The 23,817-nt window shown below is 41.4% G+C and overlaps 1 protein-coding gene across 8 annotated transcripts in view; it reads right to left on the bottom strand.

Moving 5' to 3' along the window:
• Window positions 1–1,079: 1,079 nt before the first annotated feature.
• The window catches only part of mrtfab (myocardin related transcription factor Ab), a 40,430-nt gene continuing 17,692 nt past the window's right edge, over window positions 1,080–23,817 (bottom strand). For 2 of the 8 annotated variants that reach the window (XM_088323384.1, XM_088323388.1), the window contains 17 exons: window positions 16,582–16,647; window positions 12,367–12,422; window positions 12,205–12,286; window positions 11,967–12,125; window positions 10,994–11,154; window positions 10,708–10,839; window positions 10,524–10,592; window positions 10,270–10,454; window positions 9,981–10,155; window positions 8,666–9,007; window positions 7,691–8,599; window positions 6,585–6,788; window positions 6,434–6,526; window positions 4,946–5,074; window positions 4,759–4,851; window positions 4,581–4,641; window positions 1,080–1,904 (listed from right to left, as the gene is read on the bottom strand). In XM_088323384.1, the coding sequence (XP_088179510.1) occupies window positions 1,387–1,904; window positions 4,581–4,641; window positions 4,759–4,851; window positions 4,946–5,074; window positions 6,434–6,526; window positions 6,585–6,788; window positions 7,691–8,599; window positions 8,666–9,007; window positions 9,981–10,155; window positions 10,270–10,454; window positions 10,524–10,592; window positions 10,708–10,839; window positions 10,994–11,154; window positions 11,967–12,125; window positions 12,205–12,286; window positions 12,367–12,422; window positions 16,582–16,647 (3,434 nt within the window). In that variant the 3' untranslated portion in view covers window positions 1,080–1,386. Of the gene's footprint in view, window positions 1,905–4,580; window positions 4,679–4,758; window positions 4,852–4,945; window positions 5,075–6,433; window positions 6,527–6,584; window positions 6,789–7,690; window positions 8,600–8,665; window positions 9,008–9,980; window positions 10,156–10,269; window positions 10,455–10,523; window positions 10,593–10,707; window positions 10,840–10,993; window positions 11,155–11,966; window positions 12,126–12,204; window positions 12,287–12,366; window positions 12,423–16,581; window positions 16,648–20,371; window positions 20,927–23,817 lie in introns of those variants that run through there. The other 6 variants (XM_088323386.1, XM_088323390.1, XM_088323385.1 and 3 more) reach the window with 6 other exon arrangements.

Here is a 23,817-nt window from a genome sequence, read left to right as displayed (position 1 = left end):
AGCTTCGATAAAAATAGATGATTCACTTGCAGCAGGTGAGCACGGCAAACTAAATGACTTGATGCTCACTTCAGTGCTTGAGAAAGCCAGTGACAAGTGCGGAAGAGTGCACGTGGAGCCGGCTGACATTTACCGTAAATTCCCAACTACACAGGGCCCCGGATTTAAAGGCGCACTCGCAGATCCACTTTGTTTTCATACAAGCTGCACCAGATTTAAAACCACTGGCTTGAACAGCCATAAAAAGGAACTCATTTGCATCCTTTGATTACATTTAAAAAAATAAATAAATCAGCGGGGAAATGTCTAGTAAAGAAAAGTAACACATTGTGCCACATTTAAGACATTTGCCTGAGAATTGCGTCCGCAGAAGTTAATAATAATTTAATTGGCATTAACATATACACCAGACCTGGGAACTCCGGTCCTGGAGGGCCGCACGTCCTGCCAGATTTTGAAGTTTGCTCTTCTTTAACTCAGGTGATACAAATTATAACCTCGTTAGCAAGCTAGCAAGTGCTCGTTAACAATACTGGTGATTGGAATCACCTGTATTGGATCAGAGAAACCTCAAAAATCATGCAGAACATGCGGCCCTCCAGGAACGGAGTGCCCAGGTCTGATATACACTGACAAAACTTGAAACAAAACTCAAATGTACTGTACTGACTAAAATTGAGAGGCCCGTACTCATGTTGAGCCATGCAACTGATCTTAAATCCTCCCATCTCTTGTATACAGTACAAAGTGAGTGAGAAAAGACCAACTATTGCTACTAGTACATAAAAAAAAATCATACGTGTTAAATTAGTTTCTGATCACAGCCTAATATGACATTAATCAGTCACCTGCTTCCAGACTAAAATATTCCATCACACTACTTGTTAGAAAGACCCCAAGCTCTTATGTTTTTATGTAGTAGTAGCAATACTTGACCTCTCTATCACTTTGTCAGGTATACGAGAGATGGGCTAGCTTAAGATCAATTTTATGGGGGATGTGTTCAGACTGTTTTCTATACAATCTTCTGAATTTGAGTTAATTAATATTGACTGCAAATAAGTTCATTAATTGAGCCTGCAAATAAGTGTCTTAATTGCCGCACGATGTGTTACTTTTCTGTAACAAACATTTCCCTGCTGATTTAGAAATGTAAGAAACGCACAGGAATGAGTTCATATCTATTGCTACAGCCTCAAAACCCAGTGCAGCTTTTACAAAAACAAAGATGACTTTCTTCTTTAAATTCACGCATGCGACTTTTAATCAGGTATACTCTGTAGTCCGGAATTTATGGTATATTCTGCAAGTGTGCCAAGGTGCCCAGCAGTGATAAGAGACAGCAAAGTGGAGCCTGAACGCAGTATGACGTCCCCACCCCCGAAGCTACAGACACAACTCCAAATGTAGCTGCAAGTCCGAGCTGTCCAGGAAGTCGGCAGAGAAGACGCTAGGCGGCGTGTGAGGGGCTAGCGGGGTCAGGCTGGTCCCACCGTCGCCACCTTCTACTTCTCCCCCAGTACCGCTCCCTCCGCCGGATGTCCCCACCATGGAGATGTCCAGCCAGTCCATGCTGTCCAGTGCGGCGTCCGCCAAGTCCAGCCCGGTAGAGTGGGGGGAGAAACCCACCAGGTCCGACGTGTCCATGGGGGAGGGAGGGTGGTCCAGAATGCCGGCGGCGCTCAGCATTTGGCTGTGGATGTCATCGGGGACCAGCAAGGTGGAGCTCTCCAGAAAGTCTTCCAGGTGACTGGCGTCCCCGCGGGGGTTGCTCGGTGGGGGAGGGGTGGCCAAGGGGGAGTTGGGCGTGGGAGGGGAGAGGTGGAGCGGAGAGGCAGGTGAGGGCGGGTCTGAGTGTAGGGGAGCAAGGGAAGGGTCGGGGTTGGCCTTAAACCCAGGGATTTCTATTTGAGGACATTAAAGGAAAGCAGAAGGAAACAAATGTCAAAAGTGTGTCAGAATTTTACATACCTCTAACGCACACCTCTAATTTGTCATTAAAATGAATGTAACGGGAATCAAACCCGAGTCGCAGCGGATTAAGCAACCAATTTCTAACTGATGGACCATCGATGGTTGAATTTTGGTACTGGGCCACACGAAAAAAAAAAAAGGCATTCGATTTTATCTCCTTATCACACTATTTTCGTACTCACAGTACCACGTTGTCTTGCATTTTCTTATCTTGAAGGCACATATGATTGGGCAATTGTTACAGGAGAGTGGATTGGTTGAATTCGTTCCCAAAATGCCCTATTATAACATTCTACAATGTGGCACCATAATGGAGCATCCTGAGAATGAGTTCAGCCAAAAACATCATTGTACCACGATTGACCAATCACATGCGCCATCAAGCTAAAAAAGCTGAAACAAGGTCATATTTTGAGCAATAATAGTGTGATAAGGAAAACACTTGTGATGCCTCTTCCACATGTTATATAAATCCCAAGTGACCTAGTGATATCACAGCAAGTTATTATTTATTATTATTATCATGATTAGCATTATTATTATTATTGTTGCTAATGTTGGTGGGCCGGGCCGTGAGAACAATGTCAGACATTGAACCGGTTTCGTGGAACAGAAAAGGTTGCTGACCACTGGTATGGATGACAAATGAAAAGGCAGAAGATATCACACTTTTTTTAGACACAGTACCAGAGATGAATGTCAATATTGTGGTGCATTTCACATCTTAAAATGACAATACATTCTATTCTAAGCATTATTAAGTAACGAATAAATTATAATTGAAACTTGTGAAATACACAACAAAATCATCTGGTACTAGTTTAATGATGTTTAAAAACCCAATGCCTTTTCATGTTATGTATATCACGAGTAGTCCAGTGGTTTGGGTTCGGCGCTCTTACTGCCATGACCTGGGTTTGAATCCTGTTAACACCAATGATTGGCGATAATTTGGTAAAACCTGGTGCGTAACATGCACCCAAACAATTTTTAGGTAAAATAAATGATAAAAGTAGTTTGAAATAAGTGCTAATGGATATGGACTTTTTCTTAGGTCAATACAATGCAAAAATAAATACATCCCCCAAAAGTATTGTGTTTTCTGGAGTATAACGCACACATACCCCAAATTGGAAATGCATACTCACGATTAAATTATACTGCAAATGGTAACTGCCTTTTAGAAACAGAGTGGTCTTCGAATGCGCTATTGTGGTTAACATGTTAACAAAAGTGCAGATCTTTTGACAGCAGCTCAGACGCCAACTATTGAACGCAAATCCTCTTTTGTTGTCGGACAATCATGAATAGATCAGACAGCCGGTGGCTGCAGATTTAGGTCGTCCATCTCTGTATCACAGTGGTACCTCTATTTACGAATGTATTTCGTTCTAGGAGTAGCTTTGTAACCTGAAACATTTGTGATTAGAGTGTTTGATATCCAAAATGATGACGATATGCTAGGGCAATTGGTAGGGGTGAGGTTCTTCCCTCTTCCACAGACAAAAACTAAATTGGAGAAGCGTTTGAAGTGGATAAAGGCATGCAGCCGCCCTCCCGTTTGACTCAAAGTTATCTGTTGAACAATAGTTGTTTTACATATGTCAAATTGTTTCCGCTGCTGTTGGGTCAGTTATATGCTGTGTGCATGACGTGTAGATCCTCCCTGCCACGTTGATTTGGTGTTTTACCATGAAATAGAAACCTGGACAAGCCTTAAAATATACGGAATGGGTTTGTACTGCCATAAGCTATATAGTGATCTGCAAAGACAGCCTAAAGAAAACTTTGCATCTTTTGTTGCATTCGATTCGCAAAGAAATAAAAGGGAGATGGAATTTAAAACTCATTAAGTGTACATGCCCTGCTTAACATTTTCAGTAAGAGTCCGTGAGAGCAGATATATCTGAATCGATTCCTATGTGAAGTTGGTACGGGGATAACGACTTTCTCATAGTTTACCAACATTACAAGGTTGTTAACAACTTGATACTATGAATAGAATTGTGACCCTTTACTACTCTCTTTTGAGATTAGTTTTCATAATAAGGAAGAACTGATATGGCTAGGCTATCAGGGATAGCGACTCAAAAGTCACTCGCTGCTGTTTCTGCGGCGTGTGATTTATAGATACCGTAACTATGGCGCTGTTTGTCAGTATTAAACATATTGTGTTTACTTCAATGAAGATTTTTTAATTATCTCCAAAATTACCTACTCTTGTATGAATTATTGTTGAATGATACTGCATCCGGTAACTGTTCTACCTTTGAGAAACAAAGTGGTCTCCGATTGCCCTCTTTTGGTTAACATGTGAAATATTTGTTAGTGAAATCAGATGTCGTGAATTAATATTCTCTGAAATAAATATTTGTAATTTTGATGTTTTTATGAAACCCTAGCTTTAATGGTAGTTTTAATTCCATACACCTTATAGTCCAAAAGGACTTTTATATAGAAAATATATTACAGAAGACTATTCTTCGGTAGTTAAAATAAAGAAAAATAATATCGATAATAAGCACATTTTCCTGTCCATGGGGTAGAGATCGTTATATTTTGCAATTCAACTATTAACAAGATAGAAGTTCTTTGTGACATCTTACCTCCGCTTTTGAGAAGGATGTCAAAGAGGTCGTCCATCTGTGCACAATTCATGCCGTTGCCCTGTCAACAGAGGACACGCCGACGCGTTAAAGCTGAGCTAGCGTGTTAAAAGCCGCATGGCGTTAGAAAAAGGATTCCAGGAAACGAGTGAGAAAGTGAGACAATCGGAGGACGTACTTTGGAGCGCTTTGTAGGAAAGGAGATGTTTGGTTTAGGGGAGGGAGGAGTGAACAGAGTGTGTCGGTCGTAAGGCAGACACGTTCGCTCAGTCTGCCAGGATGGAGGGAGGAAAGGAAAAAGTCCGTGAGAGGGAAAGGAGGATGAGCAGGGATGGAAAGGAGGGCGGCGTCGGGGTCGACGGTACCTTGAAGGCGGGAATGGCGTCGCTTTGGCTTTCGATGTCGTCGAAAAAAGGTTGCAAATTGGGAGGCGCCGTGGCACGAGAGCTGAGCAGCGGGACACCGTTGCTATCTGCGTGAGGCTCTTCTTGTCCCTAAAGCCAATGGCAATCGGCCCAAACAGTGTTAACTCTTTATACGAGCGCCTCTAAACACAAGAATTTCCCACTACGAGTTTGATTTTTGCAACAAAAATTGCTCACCCAACAAAGGAAAATTCATGTCACGAGCAGTCCGGGAGACTACCACTAGAAAGCGCTCGTGACTTCTTACCGCCGGATCAGCTCGTTATTGCGTGCAAACTACTACAGGCGAAAAAATTAATTGTGCTGTAATTCTTTTTTTGTGTCCATGTACATTTAAATTTACAGTAGCTTTAATTTTAGAAGTAGAGGAAGTGCTTATGTATTCTCTCTCAATATCATAACTATCAACCTGCGCTAATTGCTCCCGCTTATTTTGATTGCAATTCCCCTTATCAACCTTACAAACACGCCACCTAATTACTCACAGCAAGTCAGACTGTATAATGTCACAACAATATTAGCAATCTACGTATAACGTATGAGTTGACTGGTATGCAATCTCTATGACTCCTCCTGCACCATGCGCACTAGAGGTAAGATCTTATCTAGAGTTTGGCCGAAAGTCAGGCCAGGGCAGGCTTAAAAATGTAAATCATTACGTTAGGGTTCAGGCTCTCTCACTGACTTTCTTTTTAATTATCCACCAGTCGTTGGTCTTTGTTTCTTTTTCTTTGAGGAAGATCCGCGCAATGGATTTCATCCCCTTCTCGTGCAAGGCACCCCTCTTCCACAGTCCGCACAAATAAAATGAAAATTTGTGTTTTTCCCGTGCTCGGTCCTGTAGATCAAGTTAATTTTTCGGGCTCAGGCTTTAATACCTGCGGGCAGGGTAGGGTCGGACTGGATTTTTATAGGCTCGATCGTACCTCCAACACGAACGCAGTCATTTGAGTGTCCTCAATAAGGCTCATAATAGACTCACATTTCATTTTGTTAATATCATCTATCTTGAAAAAAAAGTTCAATTTTTTTGGTCCCCTTATGGAAATTTTCATCAACTGTACAAGGGGGGTACAATCAGTGCTGTCGCAGCAGAGTGTGCGCCAAATGACCTATTTACAGAAGTCGGTAGTACTAACCAGGCCCAACCCAACTTAGCTTCCCAAATTTCCGTGTTTTCAGGGTGGAATAGCCGTCAACAGGTATTACTGTATTTTTTATGTTTGATTACTATTATTTTTTTTAGCGATCGATCGAGAAGATGTGTTTTGTAGCTATTTCGGGTGAACAGAAACGGACCAACTCGTTTGGAATTTTTTTCATATCAGGAACATTTGCTCATGACGCAGGCAATTTGAGTTACGAGCACGATTCTGGAAGGAATTAAGCTAGTACGGAGAGGTATTACTGAATCAGAGTTTATCAAACCTTTTCGCTATGCTGGCTCACGCCCTGGCTGTCTTTCTGCTCCGGTAACCGGCCGCCAGTGCAGGGTAACTCGTTGGGAAGGGACTGCATTTTCTGCAGGGATAAAGTCTGTCAGGTACCCGCGGCGTCTTGGTCAACCTCTTGTTCGTACCTGCAATGTGACCCGTCCGTTGCTTTTGGCCTGCGAGGACGCTCGCTGGTTGGAGCCGTCCACCGCGTTACTAGTCAGAGCGATCAAATAGTGGTTGCCGTTGGTGTCTGTGACCAGCGTACCGCCCGCTTTCAGGAGGTCCAAAGAAATGGCCTGCGTGTGGATCTGACCGCCGCTCGGTCGGTTGATGAACACTGGCGCCACCTGAAACGGCCACAAGAGGGCACCATATACGTGAGTACCGATGCCTTGTCCAGTTCCGAGAAGTATCAAAGGGCTGTAGGGCAGAAGTCTCAAACTCGCGACCCAGGGGACAATCGCCACCCCTGGCATAATAGTTTGAGGCCTCTGCCTTAATTTGAAAGTTCAAGGGACAGTGTGCATTATTTCCTCACTAAATGTCGCTGGATACTGTCGTGCTACCGAAAACGAGTGCTCGAAGCACAACGGAAGGAGACTCAAAGGGACCAAAACGCACCTTATTATTTTGAGAAATAAGAAAATAGCTTTTTTATTTTTGTTTGGCTTTTTCTCCAATATGTTTCTATGCTTTCTTTCCTTTTTCCTTATATTTAAGTTTTCTTATTTCTTTTTCCAAATTCCTTAAAAATATATATTTTTTTCTTTTTGTCTTTAAGAAATGCTGGCTAAAAATCTTAAGTCTTCCTTGGACTCATTTTAGGTCGCACTACACATTACAGTGACACCTAGTGGACAAATATAAAACACTGTCCATTTAAGAACAGCGGAATGTTTTTATCACTGATTTTTCCTTGAAAACCCCATTTGGCCCAGCTTTACCTGGATCCTAGCTTCAGCAGCCCTCAGACTCAATTGAGTTTGAGACTCTTGCATACAGACTACTATTATACAATGACCTGAAACCTACATGAGAGTAAGGAAAAACTCAAAAACCTCAGGATGACTAGGCTGCAATGGATGTTATAAGGAAATTAACAGACAATACAATTTTAGCCATTAGAATTTAATGGTTAAAACGCATTATCCCTACTAAAGATAAAGATGTGTTCAACCTTGTGGCACCGCACACATCAAATGGCCTACACATCATCGAGAATATTTAGTCAAGTAAAAAACAAAATGACCTGCTGAGTGCTGACAGTGGCCACCTGTTGTTTCTGCTGCTGCCTTTGCTGAGCCTTTAGCTTGTTCCTCAGTTGGCTTTGGTTGGCTGTGGGTCTCTGGCCGCCTGCTGTCTGGTTCTGGATCTGTACCTGGACCCTCTTGAGCTGGAGCGAGCTCTTGTGTTGCGTTTGGTGCTTTTTCCCTTGTTGCAGCTGGTTCTGCTGGGTAAGCCTCTGCTGGTCCAGCAGCTGCTTCTGCTGGGTCTGCTGAATGATCAGCTGCTGGAGTTGCTGCTGCTGCTGGAGCGACATTTGAGATTCCATCTTGTGCTCTGGGGTTTTCGGCGGCACGGACTTCTGCTTCAGCTGCTCGGCTTGCTGGACTTGCAGACGGTTGATCTGCTGCAGTCTGAGCAGAGTCTCCTGGGAGCACTGCATAGGCTGCAGTGCTCTTTTGCTTTGGGCCTCGTCCACTACTCCTGTCAAGGCTTCCTCTGGCTCAGCTTCCTGCTTGACTTTGGTCAGCCCGTTTAGATTTACGGGGGGCTTGATGGCCGAGGCTTTGATCAGCGTTTGAGATTTAGGGTTCTTTTCATTCCCTTGCGGCTCTGACGCCACTCCTACCACCATTTTCCCCAGTTCGAGCTGAGATCGGAGTGTCTCCACCAGCCGCTGCTTCTGCCTCAGCATCCGGGTCAACTCCTCGATCTGTTTGTCCTTCTCCTGCAGCATCTGGTCCTTGTCCATGGAGGTGGAGTCCATGGCAACCACAGAGAAAGACTCCAGGGCTTTACCGGGTGAGGACTTATGGTGGCAACATGAGCTCTGGCCTTCTTCTTTGGGCTGAATGAGTGTTTGGGGAAGAAGAGAGGTGTTGGTCGGGTGTTGAGGAGAGGGATGGAGGGTGAGTTGAGTCAAGGGAGAACTGACCTAAACAAGAAAAAAACAAGCAATAAGAGTGTTTGAAAGACTTTTTCCTGGGGTGAAGCTGCTTACCATCTCCCCAAACATGTCTCCATTGCAGCTCGTCTCATCAGGACTCAGCCCCGCTAGTGAGCGTTCGGACGGCGAAGGCGAGACAGGCGGGCTGGAGCTGGTGCTTTCGAAACGCATGACTCGACTCGGAAAAGCCTGAGACGCCTTGGACTCTCCCTCTGCCTGTTGGTGGTCAGATGTGGCGGTGTTGGCGCTGGTCTGGTGGATAGGTTGCGCCACACCGCTTTTGGACACGGTGGTGCCGTTCTGCTCCTGGTAGTTGCGCAGCCTCTCTATGAGATAGTTTTTCGTGCCTGAGACAGTCAGACCGCGCAACTTCAGTTCCTGTTTTAACTCTGCGACCTGAAAGATAAGAGTTCATGGAATTAAGACATCTGTAGCCATTAATGGCACTAGAGAGCACCTCTACATACGAGCTTTTCTAGTTAGTGAAATTTTGCCCAACAATACAAAAGGAAATCCAGGTTAGAAGAATTTCCAGGTGCTACCACAAGAGGGCTGAGTGTTTGAAAACGCTAACCACTGGCATCAGCTCCGCCCAATTAGCACGTGCATTTCCTGCCATACGGACTTGATCCTACATGATTGTGTTGTTTATTACATTGCTTAACCATCAGCAACAGTCTTTCGTTCTCCCTCACTCCTCCACTACCAGATATAACACCTCGGTTGGCAACTGCCGACACCCTCCATAATAAGCACGCATAATAAACCCACGTTTTATTCCGTTAATGTCATCTTATTTTTATTATTACAGTATTTTCAAGTTCAATTACGATTTGAATGTGTTTTCAGTGATCAGGTAGATGTGTTTTAGAGTTATTTGGGGTTCCCTTGGATTAGTTATGGAGGCTGGGAACAGATTTGGTTTTCTGTTGTTTCTCATAGAGAAAATTATTTTGATTTGAAAAGTGATTGATGCGATCGATAGCGGGGCCAGTGTATTTATTTTGTGTTGATAAGCCCATTGCCGTGAAGTTAGAACACCATCTGGTGGTCAACTTGTCCTTGGCATTCCATTTAAAACAGGCTTATTTGAGGCAACCTATGAATGTTTCTGAAGACCTGTGCGAGACAAAAAGCAGAGAAATTTGTTCACGAGACGCTACAATTTCCCTACTAATGTACATTCTTGTGTTTGTGCATGTTTTAGCAGGTTGATGGCTACTTAAAAGTATTATTCATAATTGGAAATGAACTCCCTACTTGCATAGCCAATGAACTTAGGAAAATAGTGGCAGCTTTTAGTCAGGAATTGACTCTAATTGCAAGGCCCCAACTAAAAGGTGAAGCCTTCATTTTCTATGTTATTTACCTTGAACTCATCCAGGTTGGCAGGCAAAGTGGTAGGTTTGGCTCCACCCAATGAAGTTTGTCCTTGACGCGTGTTTCCACTCGCCGGGGTTGCAGCGGTGGCGTTGGGGGTCGTGGGAACGACGCGAGTGGGAGAAGGGTTGGGGTTGGCTGGGATGGCTTGCTCGGGGGCCGGCCTGAAGGGGAACACCAAATAAAACGTAGATTAGGATCTGGTTCCATGGAGCACTACAACTAATCTTAGCTACCTTGTAAAAAGCCATACCACCCTGGGTCATAAAAAAACTCACTTGGGAGGGGCGGGAAGGATTGTGTGGTAGTTGTAGTGCTGTTGCTGCTGGTTAAGAATCTGCAGCTGCAAGAAGAGCTGCTGTTGCTGAAGGAGTTTGGCGTAGGAGGAGTCCATCAGAGGCGGACGCTCCTTGTCCGCCTTCTGGTCCGGAGGGATGTACTGGTGGTACTTCAGCTTCTTCACCTGCAGGTGATGGAATTTCAGGAAAATAAATCTTCTATACCTTGTTAATGGACCAAAAAGCTTTCTTACTTTTGGTTTGTTGTCCTTTGCTTTCTTAGATCGGAGCGGAGGTCGATCAGAGTTTCCCTTACTGTGAGACTGAAATTCCAGGACGAGATACAGCTCACAAATGACTTATTTATGGTAATCATAATTCCCCTGAACATACATATCCATTAAGATGGATTCACATTAATGATTAATGGATATTCACCTTAAGCTGGCCAAAGAGTGTCCGGGAGGCTACTGTGGTCCCATTTGCCACTTTGAGGGCTGGAGGAGAAACTGGCCCGTTTGCCACTGGAGTAGGAGTAGGAGTGGGCTGCGGAGTGGGCTGTATAACAAACTGAAAAAGACAAACACAAAAAACACATCACAACAGGGCTGGACCCAAAAATGTGACTTTAATCTATTCCCCACAATAAACCCGACTCAACATACATTTACTGTATGACAAATTTGCTCTATTAATGAATTATTTCAAAGTCTAAATCCACAACCTGTGCTGGCGACACATCTCCATTCTGCACGAGCACTTCGGAGGGTGATTTCTGCGGGATTGTACTCGAGGGAGAGTCGTGATTGGCGAGCTGGTCGGGCGACAGCGCATCACTGCTGTCTTCATCTAATGATGAGCTCTCTCCTGCTCCTTTCGGGGACCCTGAAAGGGACAACAAACATCAGGCTATGTCGTTAGTTGAATATAATAATGGGGGGTGTAAAAATCCTTGGAATACTCGACTGGGGATAATGTATCACAGCAAAAACGGCAATCGAACTGAAAAAGATAATCGCCTTGCCACCCCCGCAATAGTCGTCCAGAGATAACGACCAGGAATGTGGATTTGATCCGTCGTGCCCAAATGGCACACCTTTCGAAAAAAATGTTACTTTTGATCTCGCAGCACTACGGGATTAGGGACCGCGGCTGCATGGATGCTTTGCTGGCCCCTTGCTTACAGCGATAAGCGGTCGGGCATTTCCTATTGCAGAATACTTTTCAACCCACAATGCGGAGTGCGAAGTAGCAAGGGGTTACAGTATGATTTTTTTCGAGAAGTCATATACGCACTAGCCTAAGCAAAAGAAAAACACAGTGTTGTGCAACATTACATATTAAGTGGTAGAAGCATATGAGGAAATATTTAAGCCATGACGCTACAACGTGGATCATTGTTGATGCTTGGAATGTACACATAAATACAAAGGCAGATAAACCAAAATAGCTATTCATTAATAGAGATTAGCTGATAAGACATTTTTGCGGCCATAGTTTTACTACTGTGTGAACTTTCAAAACTGAAGCCAACTTGTTTTGCTTTTTGACAGTATTCCGCCATAAATCAGGTGAGTAGTTACAGTGTCATACTGCAAAAACAAAATCATGTCTTGCACTCTCTAGTTGTGTATTCTATTGTTGTTTTTTCAACTGTAAATGCATTTGAAAATAGTGAAACGTTCCTGAATCATTACCAGGCGGTGTTTCCTGATCGGGGCAGACGGACAGAATGTTCTTGTGCACCAGTTCGATGGGGCCCGGCCTGTGAGAGATTTTGTCATTTAGGTCGTCGGCGAGTCGCGCTCGCTTCAGCTGCAGCTGCTTGGCCTGCAAGGAGGGCTCGGCTGACGTCTCTGAAGGGAGGAACCGGAGCAGGTGAGCTGCGTGCGGGTCCGTTCTGCGATCCGGTTATTTGAAAGGAAAATGACGGACCCTCACCCTCCAGAATGTGCATCCTGACCAGCTCGGAGCGTTCGGGGCGACAGCGGATCTTTCTTTTGAGATAATCTTCGGTCTGAGTAACAAAATATTCAGATCTTTATAAATCCCTCGTCGTTGTTATTCGGCGATATTTATTGCAAAGAAACAACTAACCCTTGCACGCTCCAGACTCCGTCGCTGCTCATGAAAGGCTGCCGGGCTTTTCAGCGCTAACGGGGAAGAGGGAAATAAATGTAAATAATAGAAAATTACATTTCTTCTGTTCAGTGACAACACTGTTAGTTGCTGTAAGGAAGCGAGGTCAGAATTGTTATTCCAAGCCATGCACTCACTGATGGCGATGATGGAGCTAATGGTGGCAGGAGCATGAAGAGACTCCTGTACTAATGTTTACTCGGCACCCTTTCCCAAAATTTCCTTTTACATAAAAACAAAAGGAACATAATTCGCTCTCATGCAGATTTTTTTACAGTTCACCATGGGAGGGCATACTGCAAGCCTCTTTAATCCGCCCTGGTCAAAGTATAATGACAATATATATAATAGTGAATAAGGTACTACTAATAAAAACAGCTTTGTCCCTAATATCAGTTTGTTATTCTCCTACAAAATAATACAAATATATTAATACAGAAATACCACAAAATCAAACAAATACTTCAAAACTTAAAATGAAGTGTTGTGCTTGAAACAGGGACCAAATATACTATTTTGCTAAATTTTAAAAAAGAATAACATACTACAGAACTTCTAAAGTAATACTATAATACAGAAATACTACTACATACATACTAGGTAATTAAGGGCTATACAAATAAACATGACTTGACTTGACTAGACAAATACTACAATTTCTTTTAGGGCTGAAATACAAAAATCTTACAACAGAAATGCTACAAAAATTCAACCACAGAAATACCCAAAAAATATAACGACAGTAAAACTACAAAACTATCAAATTTATTGCTTATAACAGGGGCCTGAAATATTATTTTGCTTGCATTCTTAGAAGAAAAAAAAACCATAGTACAGAAGTACAACAAAATACAACTGTAATAATACCATAAAACAGAAACACGATTACAGAAATAGTACAAAATTACTACAAAAAACAACTGCAGTAATACTAAAAAAAATAGTGTTGAAATGGGGACCAAATATATTATTTGTCCTTGATTGTTAGCGTTTCCCAAAAATATGTTGGCCTGGAGAGGGATGGGTGCCACCAGGCTGTACTTGCTCAAGACACACCACAGGAAATGGTGCCCTTACAATCCTTGTGGTTCAGGGATCCAACTAACCAACCAATCTTATTAAAAACAAATACAAACGAAAGAGAACATGTAGAAGTATGTTTGTACTGTATACTTGACAAAAATTGGATAGGTATCCAAGACCACTCAATTTGGTCCACAACTGAAAACAATTGGCCACCCCTGAGTCCAACAACTCCTCCGAAGTTATTGTAGTTGAAAAAAGTGGCAAGGGAAACAAAAATAACGCAAAGTACAGAAGCTCTGCAAAAACTCCATCAATTCTTAATGAGCAAATGTCAAGAGTTTATTCTTAATGGGCGGCTAGGGGACGTACTGATGGATTAAGCTACTGCACATACGCTAGAGAGAAATTGCATTGCATTGAATTAGAAAAATAGGGGAAGGATATCTGAGAGGGTGGCAGTTGGGAGTGTTGAAAGAGACGGAGGATGGGATTGGTCAACCGAGGGTTAGCGCAAGACCGAGGGACGAGCACGGTGTCGCCATCCCGACCACGAGATGACACCAAATGTGGGAGGCTGCGAGGCATTCCTCGTGTCACAACTCCTGACATTCCAAGAGGACCTCCATCCCCACCGTGATGTTACCAAAGCTAAAACGTCAGTCACGGCACAAACATGGGATCGGATGTGGAAATTCCGAGGGTGTATGGCCGCGTCTTCAGTCGAATGTGAGGGGAAGGGCAAGTTGTATGTTTTTAAGTTGACTGAGCCAAACTACATGTGTCATTGTGTTTGGTTGACCCATAATTGATGATGAAACTTTGACGCTAGTGTATGACACAGCACATGTGAGCTTCTCTGAAAATAATTTTAAAAAATATGAATAAATCAGAGTTTGTACACCCTGATCATGGCCAAATTCAAGCACTTTTTGAGGAATTTCATAGCCAATTTTTCAATTTCTCCAGTAACAAGAAAATTTGAAATCCAGTGTGAATCATTATTTTGCAGGGCCACAAATACTGTATCTGCGATTTTCATTCTTGTATGCCCATTTATCAAGACAAACGATTTTTAGATCTTGAGGAAATCACAAAGATCGGAATAAATCCGTGTTAATATTTTTCAGACATATCTCTCCCCATATAGCTGGAAAAATGTAATATGTAGCTTACATTATGACAATTACAATTATATTACAATTTACCACTGGGAAACTACCCTAATTTTGTGTATAGCCCATTATTGATTCATATTACTTGCACTAATACCCATTTCATAGTGCCCTGTTTAGGCGTAGAATGCACCCTTCGTCTTGGGTGCCACCCGCATGAGGCCATGATGCATCATAGGACAATGGCATACAAACTAATGCCAGCCTCCGTTAAAAGACAAAATACAATGGCAAAGGAAAGCCAGCAGAGCGCGATGTGTTGAAACGTGTCAACAATCTCAAGTGTTACAAGCACTTTTAGCCATAAAAACATTCAAATTTATGCTTCTTCAAGGATTTCAAGCACTCATACAAACCCTAATATATATAAATAGTAAGAAAAATCCATTGCTTTCTTAATTACTTGAATATTTTATTCATGTAATTAGACATTATTTTCAACCTTATTAACTGATTTTCATAGCATTATTTTAATTTCAAAAATGCGTACTATTAGTTCTATAATACATATTACAATAATTTGTATTTCAGAGAAAATGTAATAGTTATAAGAAACAATGCTCGAAATGGGCAGATAACAGATAATTTAGCTAAATATTTGCCCCCCTTTTTTAATTAAAATGTTTAAAAAGTGGAATGACAATTTAGCAGGTTTTTTTTTTCATTTTTGTTACTTTACCAGTATTCATTGTTATTCATTATTCAAAGTTGTCTTCTTTTTACAAATACTTTGAATATTGTAACAATAATAATGTGGCCTGGAGAGGAATCGGCGCTGTCAGGCTGTACTTGCCCAAGACACACCACAGAAGTGGTGCCGCGAAGACAAAGCAAAGGACAACAAACCAAGTGGATAAGGAATCTGTTCACTGTGCAGCATAATGTAGCTATTTTTCTCCTTTTATTATTTTACCAAAACTATATTTAAAAAGTTGTGATTATAATTTTTTTTCTTACTTTACAAAAAAAATTGTTAAAATTGTCGGAACTAATTGTATTATTTTCTTATTTTAAAAATATCCCTAAAAGAAAGATATTCATTTTTTTATATAATTCATATTTAAAATATATATTTTTTATTTATTTGCCAAACTACAAGTTTCTCATTGATCAATAGATTTTGTTGGTCACATTTTAAATGAATAATATTATTGGCTATAGACTCCACAAACCAGGTGAAGAAACGGCCAAAGCTGAAGGTTCGTCACTCACACCTCCTACGATTTGTCACCGGGCCCGAAAGAGCGCATCCAAAACGTTCTCTTCACTCTCTTCGAACTCCCGACGTCATGAGTTGAAATACAACGTTTCGCTGCACTTCATGTGACCCGTCCGATGCAATAACTCAAAAGGCGCCTTTGCTCTCTCAAAATACGGCCTGTTTGTAGAACCCCTAGCTAAGAGAACTTACAGCACATCATACTCAGGCATGATGGTCTATATTTGCATGCACTGACTCTGCAGTATTCCACCTAGATAATTTAATAGGATTGGCAGTGGGCCTCGAAAACAATAAATGGCTGCAGATAGATTTACCGAAAGAAAAAGAAGACGCTGCGGTACATTTTACGTGTTTAGCTTCAATCCACGTTCAAAGTATTTCAAGGTTTGACATTTAAAGCGTCTTTATTCTACTGTTGTTACATGACTGAACATCCTGTACTTGCTTGTTACTGTCTGGTGTGTGCAAGACTGAAACAGGAAGTTGGATGCAACCCAAAAGGAAGCTGCTGTAATTGATAACAAATGTGCAAAACAGGAGAATAGTTGGCAATTTGAATACATTACAGACACTATGAGATTAGAATTGCGACCAAATGGTCATTTCTAGTACTAGAATTCTGCAGTTGAAGCACGTATTCTGCCATGACATTGCGAACGCTCTCGGTGTGAAAATTCCTTTTTGAATGGGCATTTATTAGCCACCTCGAAGGCATTTTGTTACAGTTAAAAATAGGACATTTGCAACACTTACGTGGCATGATCCCTTGACTGACCAGCTCCTCTCGCGTTCGTCTCTGCTGGAGTTTGAGCTGGAGCACTGCATGGGGACAGAAGAAGTGAAGAGAAGCTCACAAAAAGTCCGCTTTAGTGTCATAAAAAAAAGTTTGTTGCTTCTTAATGCTCAGTTGACCTTGAGTCCATTCTGAAGATTTAATTGAATAAACCAGGAGTGGAGGCAAATATCTCAAGGCACACTTTCTAGCAGTCAAGTTCTTCCTCCCACTTAACCCCGAAGACGGCAAAAGGGGCTGGTCCTCGGAGCGCATGAGTAATCTTCGACACACTTCCTCTTATAGATTTTTAAAATTATTTTTGCACCCGTTATTAAGCATGCTTAAAAACCATATGGCGAGTAATTCACAATTTCTGCCAATGTTAGAATGAAGTAAAACAATTTAGAATCCTTTAAAATAAATTCTATTGCACACAGTCTAGAATTAGAATCAGACTGTGCCATCTTCCTGAAACAGGAAGCATTTGTTACATAACAAGAACGAGAAACACTGGAGACAGGGGAGAATAAGAGTTGAACTACAAAAACTGTTTGTGTGAATTATTTACACAAAAGGTTTGAAAACACAACGGAAGCTCCATAAACTCCCGAAAGTTGGAAAAACAGCCAACATTTTAAACTGAATTAAACATCAACATAACAGAAACCAGGAGGGCCAAAATCAATACAATCACTATTAAAATTCATCAGATTCAGAGAAAATATATATAAGAGCATCCTATTTAATTTTGGCATTGCATTATAGAAGCTCTCTGCTCCAGTTGTCAATTCTCAAAAACTTTTAACTGGAGTCGAATTATTATAGCTTTTGATGTGCTTGACCTTGTCATGCAAACATATACAAATACAAATTTTTTTCCCCTCCAAGGTCTGATTGTGGCCCAAGGGATCTCCTTTACCCAGATGCGCTGGAAATCTAATTCCATCAAAAATGTCACCAGGTCATGGGAGAAAAACAACAAAAAACACAACCTTTACCAACATCACTGATTTGTTTTGATGTTCAAACTTGCATGTATATTTATATATATACACCGCCTGTCCCTCCTAGAAAGGTACGCATGTGTGTAAAGTTGGACATACCAGCAAGGATTGCTAGCGTTCTTCAATCGGCATGATAGTTTGAGGACAAGCTGCACCTGTTACTTTATACAGAAAACTTTTTAACCGCAGCTCGCCGCTTTCCCTCTCTGTTGACAAACGAGCCCGGCGACTCTGCGAGAATCAGGAATTTAGCTTAAGCCCGCACACTTCAACTCAAAAGCCTTGCTGGGGATCCTTTGTTTTTTTATTCTTTAAACACATATTTACACTCGGTCCCTTTATGGATCTGTAAAACGTCTGAAACTCCCACTTAAAAGTAATAACACGTCAGTTCATGTCGACTAATATAAACAAGGAGATCTAAACACAGCCGCGCGCGTTTGGTTATACTGTACATCTGCGATCGCGGAGTGGAAACTTAGAGATGAACGGTCCCAAAGAAGTAAACACACACAAGACATTCACGTGCTGCCCAAGTGTGCCATGGAGGAGGCAGAGTTCAGCCAGTGGCACGCTCCTTGGCACTTCCCAAGATTAAGTTTATTCTGAGAAGGAGAACCTTACACTTGCCTTCTATTCTGTTTTAGCATCTCAGCTGCCTTATCCTCTTTCGCACACACACTAAACACCCCAATTAAGAACCTAATTGCTGATCCCATCTTTGTCACTTGTACTTGATGAAGACCGCACTTAAAACAACTAACCAAAATCAACGACAGTCAGTCAGTTTGGGTTGAATTCTCCCACAGTGACTCAATTAAAGTTCTTTTGATCTTTGAGGTCATTTTTCACTCTGACCTCCCGACTATGCACACAGTCAGTGATGATAAAAATAGAAAACCACGGCCATCTCCAGGGAAACCCTATGTTTGAGGGCGATTTAATTTAAGAAAGGGTTTTACTGGGACAAGTAGAGCATCATTAAATCGACACTGGATTTTAATGAAGAGGGAAGGAACTAAAACTGAGAACAAAAACTACATATTATAAAGACATTACTTTGTCCCCACAGTCAGGGTTCCTACAACTTGAGGAAAGTTCAAGTCAAGACATTAAGACTTTTTGAAATCCAATTGAAGACCAAATAAAACAACAAAAAATCTATTGTTTTTTGCACACAATACAACATGCCTCATACACATTTCCTGGCACAGCCTTTAGCCATGGCCAAAAACGTTTGCACAGAATTGTCACTTTCCAATATTCCAAAGTAAACACCTCTGTCCGAAGTATTTATTTGTATCGTAGTTAGACTTAAGACATGCATCTGCTCTAAAAGCTCGACTGAAACTACATCACCATTTGGATAATTCTGTTATTATGGTCACGCAATGATGCCACGAAAGTAAATCGTTGAATTATGAAAAAAGACAACTGTTACTAAATCTTTTTAGTTAAAAATAATACAACTCTTATTAATGTGTTCACATATAGGAATTTTAAAAATTGGATTTAAGACATTTTAATGGCAATTAAGGCCTTATTTTTAGAATAAAGAATTCAATGCCTTTTAAGACGTTTCAAGAATCCGGGGGAACGCTGATAGTGGTCTCTCTAATCTTAGAAGAAGATGTAAAGAATTTAGTCAAGACAGAAAGGGGAAGTGGTCACTGAAATCAAGATAAGATCTTGGTAGCTGGTTGCAATGACCTAACTGTACTTGATTAGCTTTAATTTGGAAAATGTTGATTTCACCATTGCAGCTCAGGCTTACTTGTATTAAAAAGTAGAATCTATAGAAAGTTGTAGACTTATCTTTTTGAAATTAGTCAAAATGTTGAGATATGGGTTGGACAAGGAAGTAAATATCATCAATCACTACCCTTCTCTCAATGATTCCTTTTTGTAGAATAAAATTGTCAGTCATCAACACGGCCAAGAAAATCATAAGCTACTCTCTGCTTAATCTAGAGGATATTACTAGCTCGTGGTACCACAGTAGAGACAATAACATTATAATGGACTCATAACCCTGGCCACCGCCGCTTTGGCAGAGGCTACATGTACATAAAAACAATGATTAAGAGGCTTTGAGACAGTTTATTTTCCAGAGCCATCATCCCCCTAAACTAGCAAACATAACTGTGGAAAGAAAATGTAATGTATTAAAAAAATGTATTCATCTTTTATTTCTTTACTCTTATGTTTTTCAAAATGTTGCTGCTAATTTCATTGCACCATTTTCCATTTTTATTTGAATCTTGTTATAACTACACTACATTGTTATCAATGACAATAAAGACACTTGTAATTGTAATTCTGAAAATGGTTCAGTAAAGTTGTTATGAATGTCCCGGAGAATCCAAAGATTGGGATTAGAGTACTGGGAGTAGAGACAAGTACTGTGACACACACACACACAAAAACAGCTGTCCTGTTAAATAATGTCGAAGTCGGCTTCAAAAGAATCTATTTAAGAAGGCTGTGCTCATCGTATTGCACCGGGCCAAAGGAAACGGGACGAGAGGCAGCTTGGTTGGCATCGTCAAAGCATACATTGCGTTTGGTTCGTCGCACTATTCCATTCATGAAAGAAACGCAGTGATGTAGCGATCACAAATACGAAAGCTGAGGACAGTACGGAAACATGGGCGGGTTCTTTTTATGCTTCTAAGTCCAAACAACCAACGCCCAATCATTTCATTTGATTAGGTGAAGGCTACAAATGAATCACGTCAGATGTCTTAACATAAAGAATGCCCACCTTCTTTCAAGCTATGATAGACTTGTCTATCATGATCCATCCTCATGCCCGCCTTGTCCAAGTCATCGCCCATTGGAGGAGAGCCCAATAGGGAGTGCTCAAAGGACAGGCATTGGTTGGTGTCCAGCATAATTACTTAGGAGATGAGTCAGTTGGTGGCTAACATTTAACCAAAAATCCAGCTTCCTATGACAAAACAGCCCAGTCGTGTGGTCCTTTTTATGGTGGAAAAGCGGTCCAAATCAAGCCTGGGAAAAGCTGTCACGAAAAGAAAAAGAAGGCTGCCTCCCTTCCAATGCGTCGCTTCTGTATCACAAGATCGATTGGTCTGACTCGGCGTCTTCTCACGCCTTCTTTCCCTGCCGGCTTTCTTGTCCGCAGTGGTGGCCAGCGAAACACGACAGCACGGCGACGTCTATCTTAGCGTCCGAAGGATGTTGGAAGAAATCCAGAGGGCGAGTCGTGGGCAGGAAAATAAAGCCGTGGGAGGAAGCGGCACAGAGGCCGGCGGAGAAGAGAGGACAGAACTGAGCCGACTGAGACTCTACTGCGTTTCCTCCTGTAGCTCGAGCATGTGCGCATACACACACACAAAGGCGGGGAGTGTTGCTGATAAAGTTCTCCTGCTCAGCTGTTGCTATTCATTCAATGCTACAAGCAGAGGCAGGCAGGCAGGCAGGCAGCCTCTTATTACATACTGACACTTTCAAAACAGACTCAAGCACCGTCATCAGGTCCATTCTCCCCATGATATCACAGACATTTACAGTACACCACTGACATTGGGCGTCCCCGCCTTATGACATTTTCACTCAAAGGTGTGGAATACAAAGCTTTTCAGCCCAAAAATCCTATCAAATTCAAACGTTCCAGTGTTAACGCGTATAAGGAGTCCCATCTTTAAGATGCCTGTCTGCTATCAGTCGACGTCCTATAAAATTCTAGTTTGATATCGTCTGTGTCATGAAAATACCTCCATGCCATTGGCTGAACTACTTCCCAGAATGCCTTTCTCTCCAAGTAATGCTCAGAGTATCACGTGTTTCATAAAGACATTTCATGTCAGCAGTACAATACTGCATTTTTTGTTTTTATTCGCGATGGGTAAGGCTTGCAGTGATACTGAAGGGAAAAGCAAAGACATGATAACCATGGAAGAAAAGCTCACAATATTGTCATTTTTAAAAATAAAAAAAAGGCACACGGAAGGCCATCATTGCTAAATTACATGGCCATAACGACACAACGATCGGGACTATTGTTAAAAATAAAGAAGCAATATACAGTAGAAGTAAAACGAACAAATCTATTAAGGGCATGATAATCCTTGCAAGTGGAAGTTTTTAAATCCGTTTCATTTTTAATCTACCAATGCTACCATACCTCTCCCCCTGCAGTTCTACTCAACAAGTTCAATTTACTATAAGGTAAATACAATTTTATTTAGTTTTTACACGAACATCTCTTTATAATGTAAATTAATAATCTGCATGTTTAATACAAATAAGCAGTTCTTACTTTATACTCTTTTGTACTTTTCTGTTTTTATCTGGCAGAGGTTCGGTACGTTTTTGCCGGTACTATCGGCTTCTATCCCCCACAACCCAGCTTTCACTTTTCCACCCCCACTACAGAACAAAATCAAGGGTTGACTGTAGTATAATTTGTGACTGATAAATATGGACTAAATAAATACAGCATTTATACGTTTTAGTATGTCTGAAAAACTGCTGGTGAAGCTCTTGAGGAACAATTCTAGAATGTGGAAGTCGATAATTCCTGGTCTTGTTAAAACCGAGTTTCATTCCAGTCCCACCGTTTGAACGGCTGCGGGTCCCGATGGTATATTGTCCACTGCATACTCTCACTCGACTCTGTTTTAAATAGCATGACCAGTTGGCGGTATGAGGGGGTAGGGCTAAATCGGGCGAGAGATCACCTGTGCACTCACAGGATAAGGTTACTTTCGGGAAAACTTACAAACTTAAATCCCTGATATCCTGGAATGAATATAGGTTTTATGACACAAAACAAGATGTCTTTATTACATATTCACTCATTTATTTATATGCTGCACCGAACATTGCCCGAATTTTGAGAAATTATCGGATTATTTGACAAGCCCTAATGGCCACCACATAACAACTAGTATAGTAGACCAGGGAATCAAACAAGTGACTCACAACATCCTCATTGCAGAAGAAAACTCTCGTTCACACAGAACAAATACTGACTTGGAGTAGAATAACTCACAAGGACTGAATGAAGCCCAGCTGCTCTCAGTCTGACTAATTCATAGTCTGGACGCCATGCAGACACAAAAGGGATGACAACACAAGCTAGGATCTGTGGATGAAACAATATAAACATCTCGGCAGACGTCGATTATGTCACAAGTGATTTTGTGACGCCATGTGAAGGAATTACTCACATGTCTTGTTTTCACCAGTTCTGTCAACACAGACAATTGTCCCCGGAAAACCAGAATACCCAGCTAACTTAACACCAGATATGTTTGGTTGCAGGCTGAAATTCAAGAAAATTTGGAAGTAGGTTTCAGAATTTTACCAAGCGGTGGCTTTTAGACTTCCATAGGGTGTCCTCTTTGAATAAGCATGCTTCAGATCATTTCTAATCTACAACTTCTATTGGTGAATGATTGCACACCGTCACTTTAATTTGGTAAAATGCTAAGCTTAAACCCAGCATTTGGAGACACAATAACAATAGACAACACAGGGGAATGAGGGCTTTTTCATAATTGAGCTGTACTCTATGTTCTAAACATAGAAGTCCCTTTTAAAGGTTGAAGGCACTCGTTATCACAAATGCATTTTAGTAATTGAAAAGCACTCTCGCTCAACTACTAATCATTGCCGCACAAAGCACACATCCTTAACTCTTTAGACCTTGGTAACACCATACCGAGTAATTCTGTCGCAGGAAATTGCTATGCAAAGTGTAGAGGAGAGGGTATGTTAATGTTAACATGCATGTTGTTTAGTATATATTGCCAGCTACTATTTCATTTGAACGTGATACTCATCTCAAAGACAAGAAGACGACAAATCTTATAGGTTTAAAAACAACTGGGCTGTTCTCACTTTCCCTTGTTTGTATGAGTAGGTCACTCTTATTTCGGGTTCGATTTGATCCTGTGTGGTTTTAGAAGAGGGAAAAGCAACAGGCTCACTTCGAATCCGAGTAGCGATGAGGATCAGAGTCCTCAGTGTGTATGCAGTTTGGACAGCGGCAGTCAGTGTGGGAAGTGATAGTTTTAAGTTTCACAAATATACTCATCTTAACATATAAAGTATCATGTAATAAGAACAGAAAATGCATGGGGTTGAAGAATCTGTTGTTGAATTTGTTTCAAATTGTTCAAAGCTGCAACAACGAATTGATAAAATCAATTAAAATTGATGATTAAAGCCGCTGGCAATGAA

This window comes from Urocampus carinirostris, chromosome 19 (assembly GCF_059441175.1).
Source record: "Urocampus carinirostris isolate Australia breed hairy pipefish chromosome 19, RoL_Ucar_1.0, whole genome shotgun sequence".
Classification (NCBI taxonomy): domain Eukaryota; kingdom Metazoa; phylum Chordata; class Actinopteri; order Syngnathiformes; family Syngnathidae; genus Urocampus; species Urocampus carinirostris.
The sequence above is the reverse complement of the archived record's forward strand: the minus strand, read 5'-3'. Positions and strand labels throughout refer to the sequence as shown.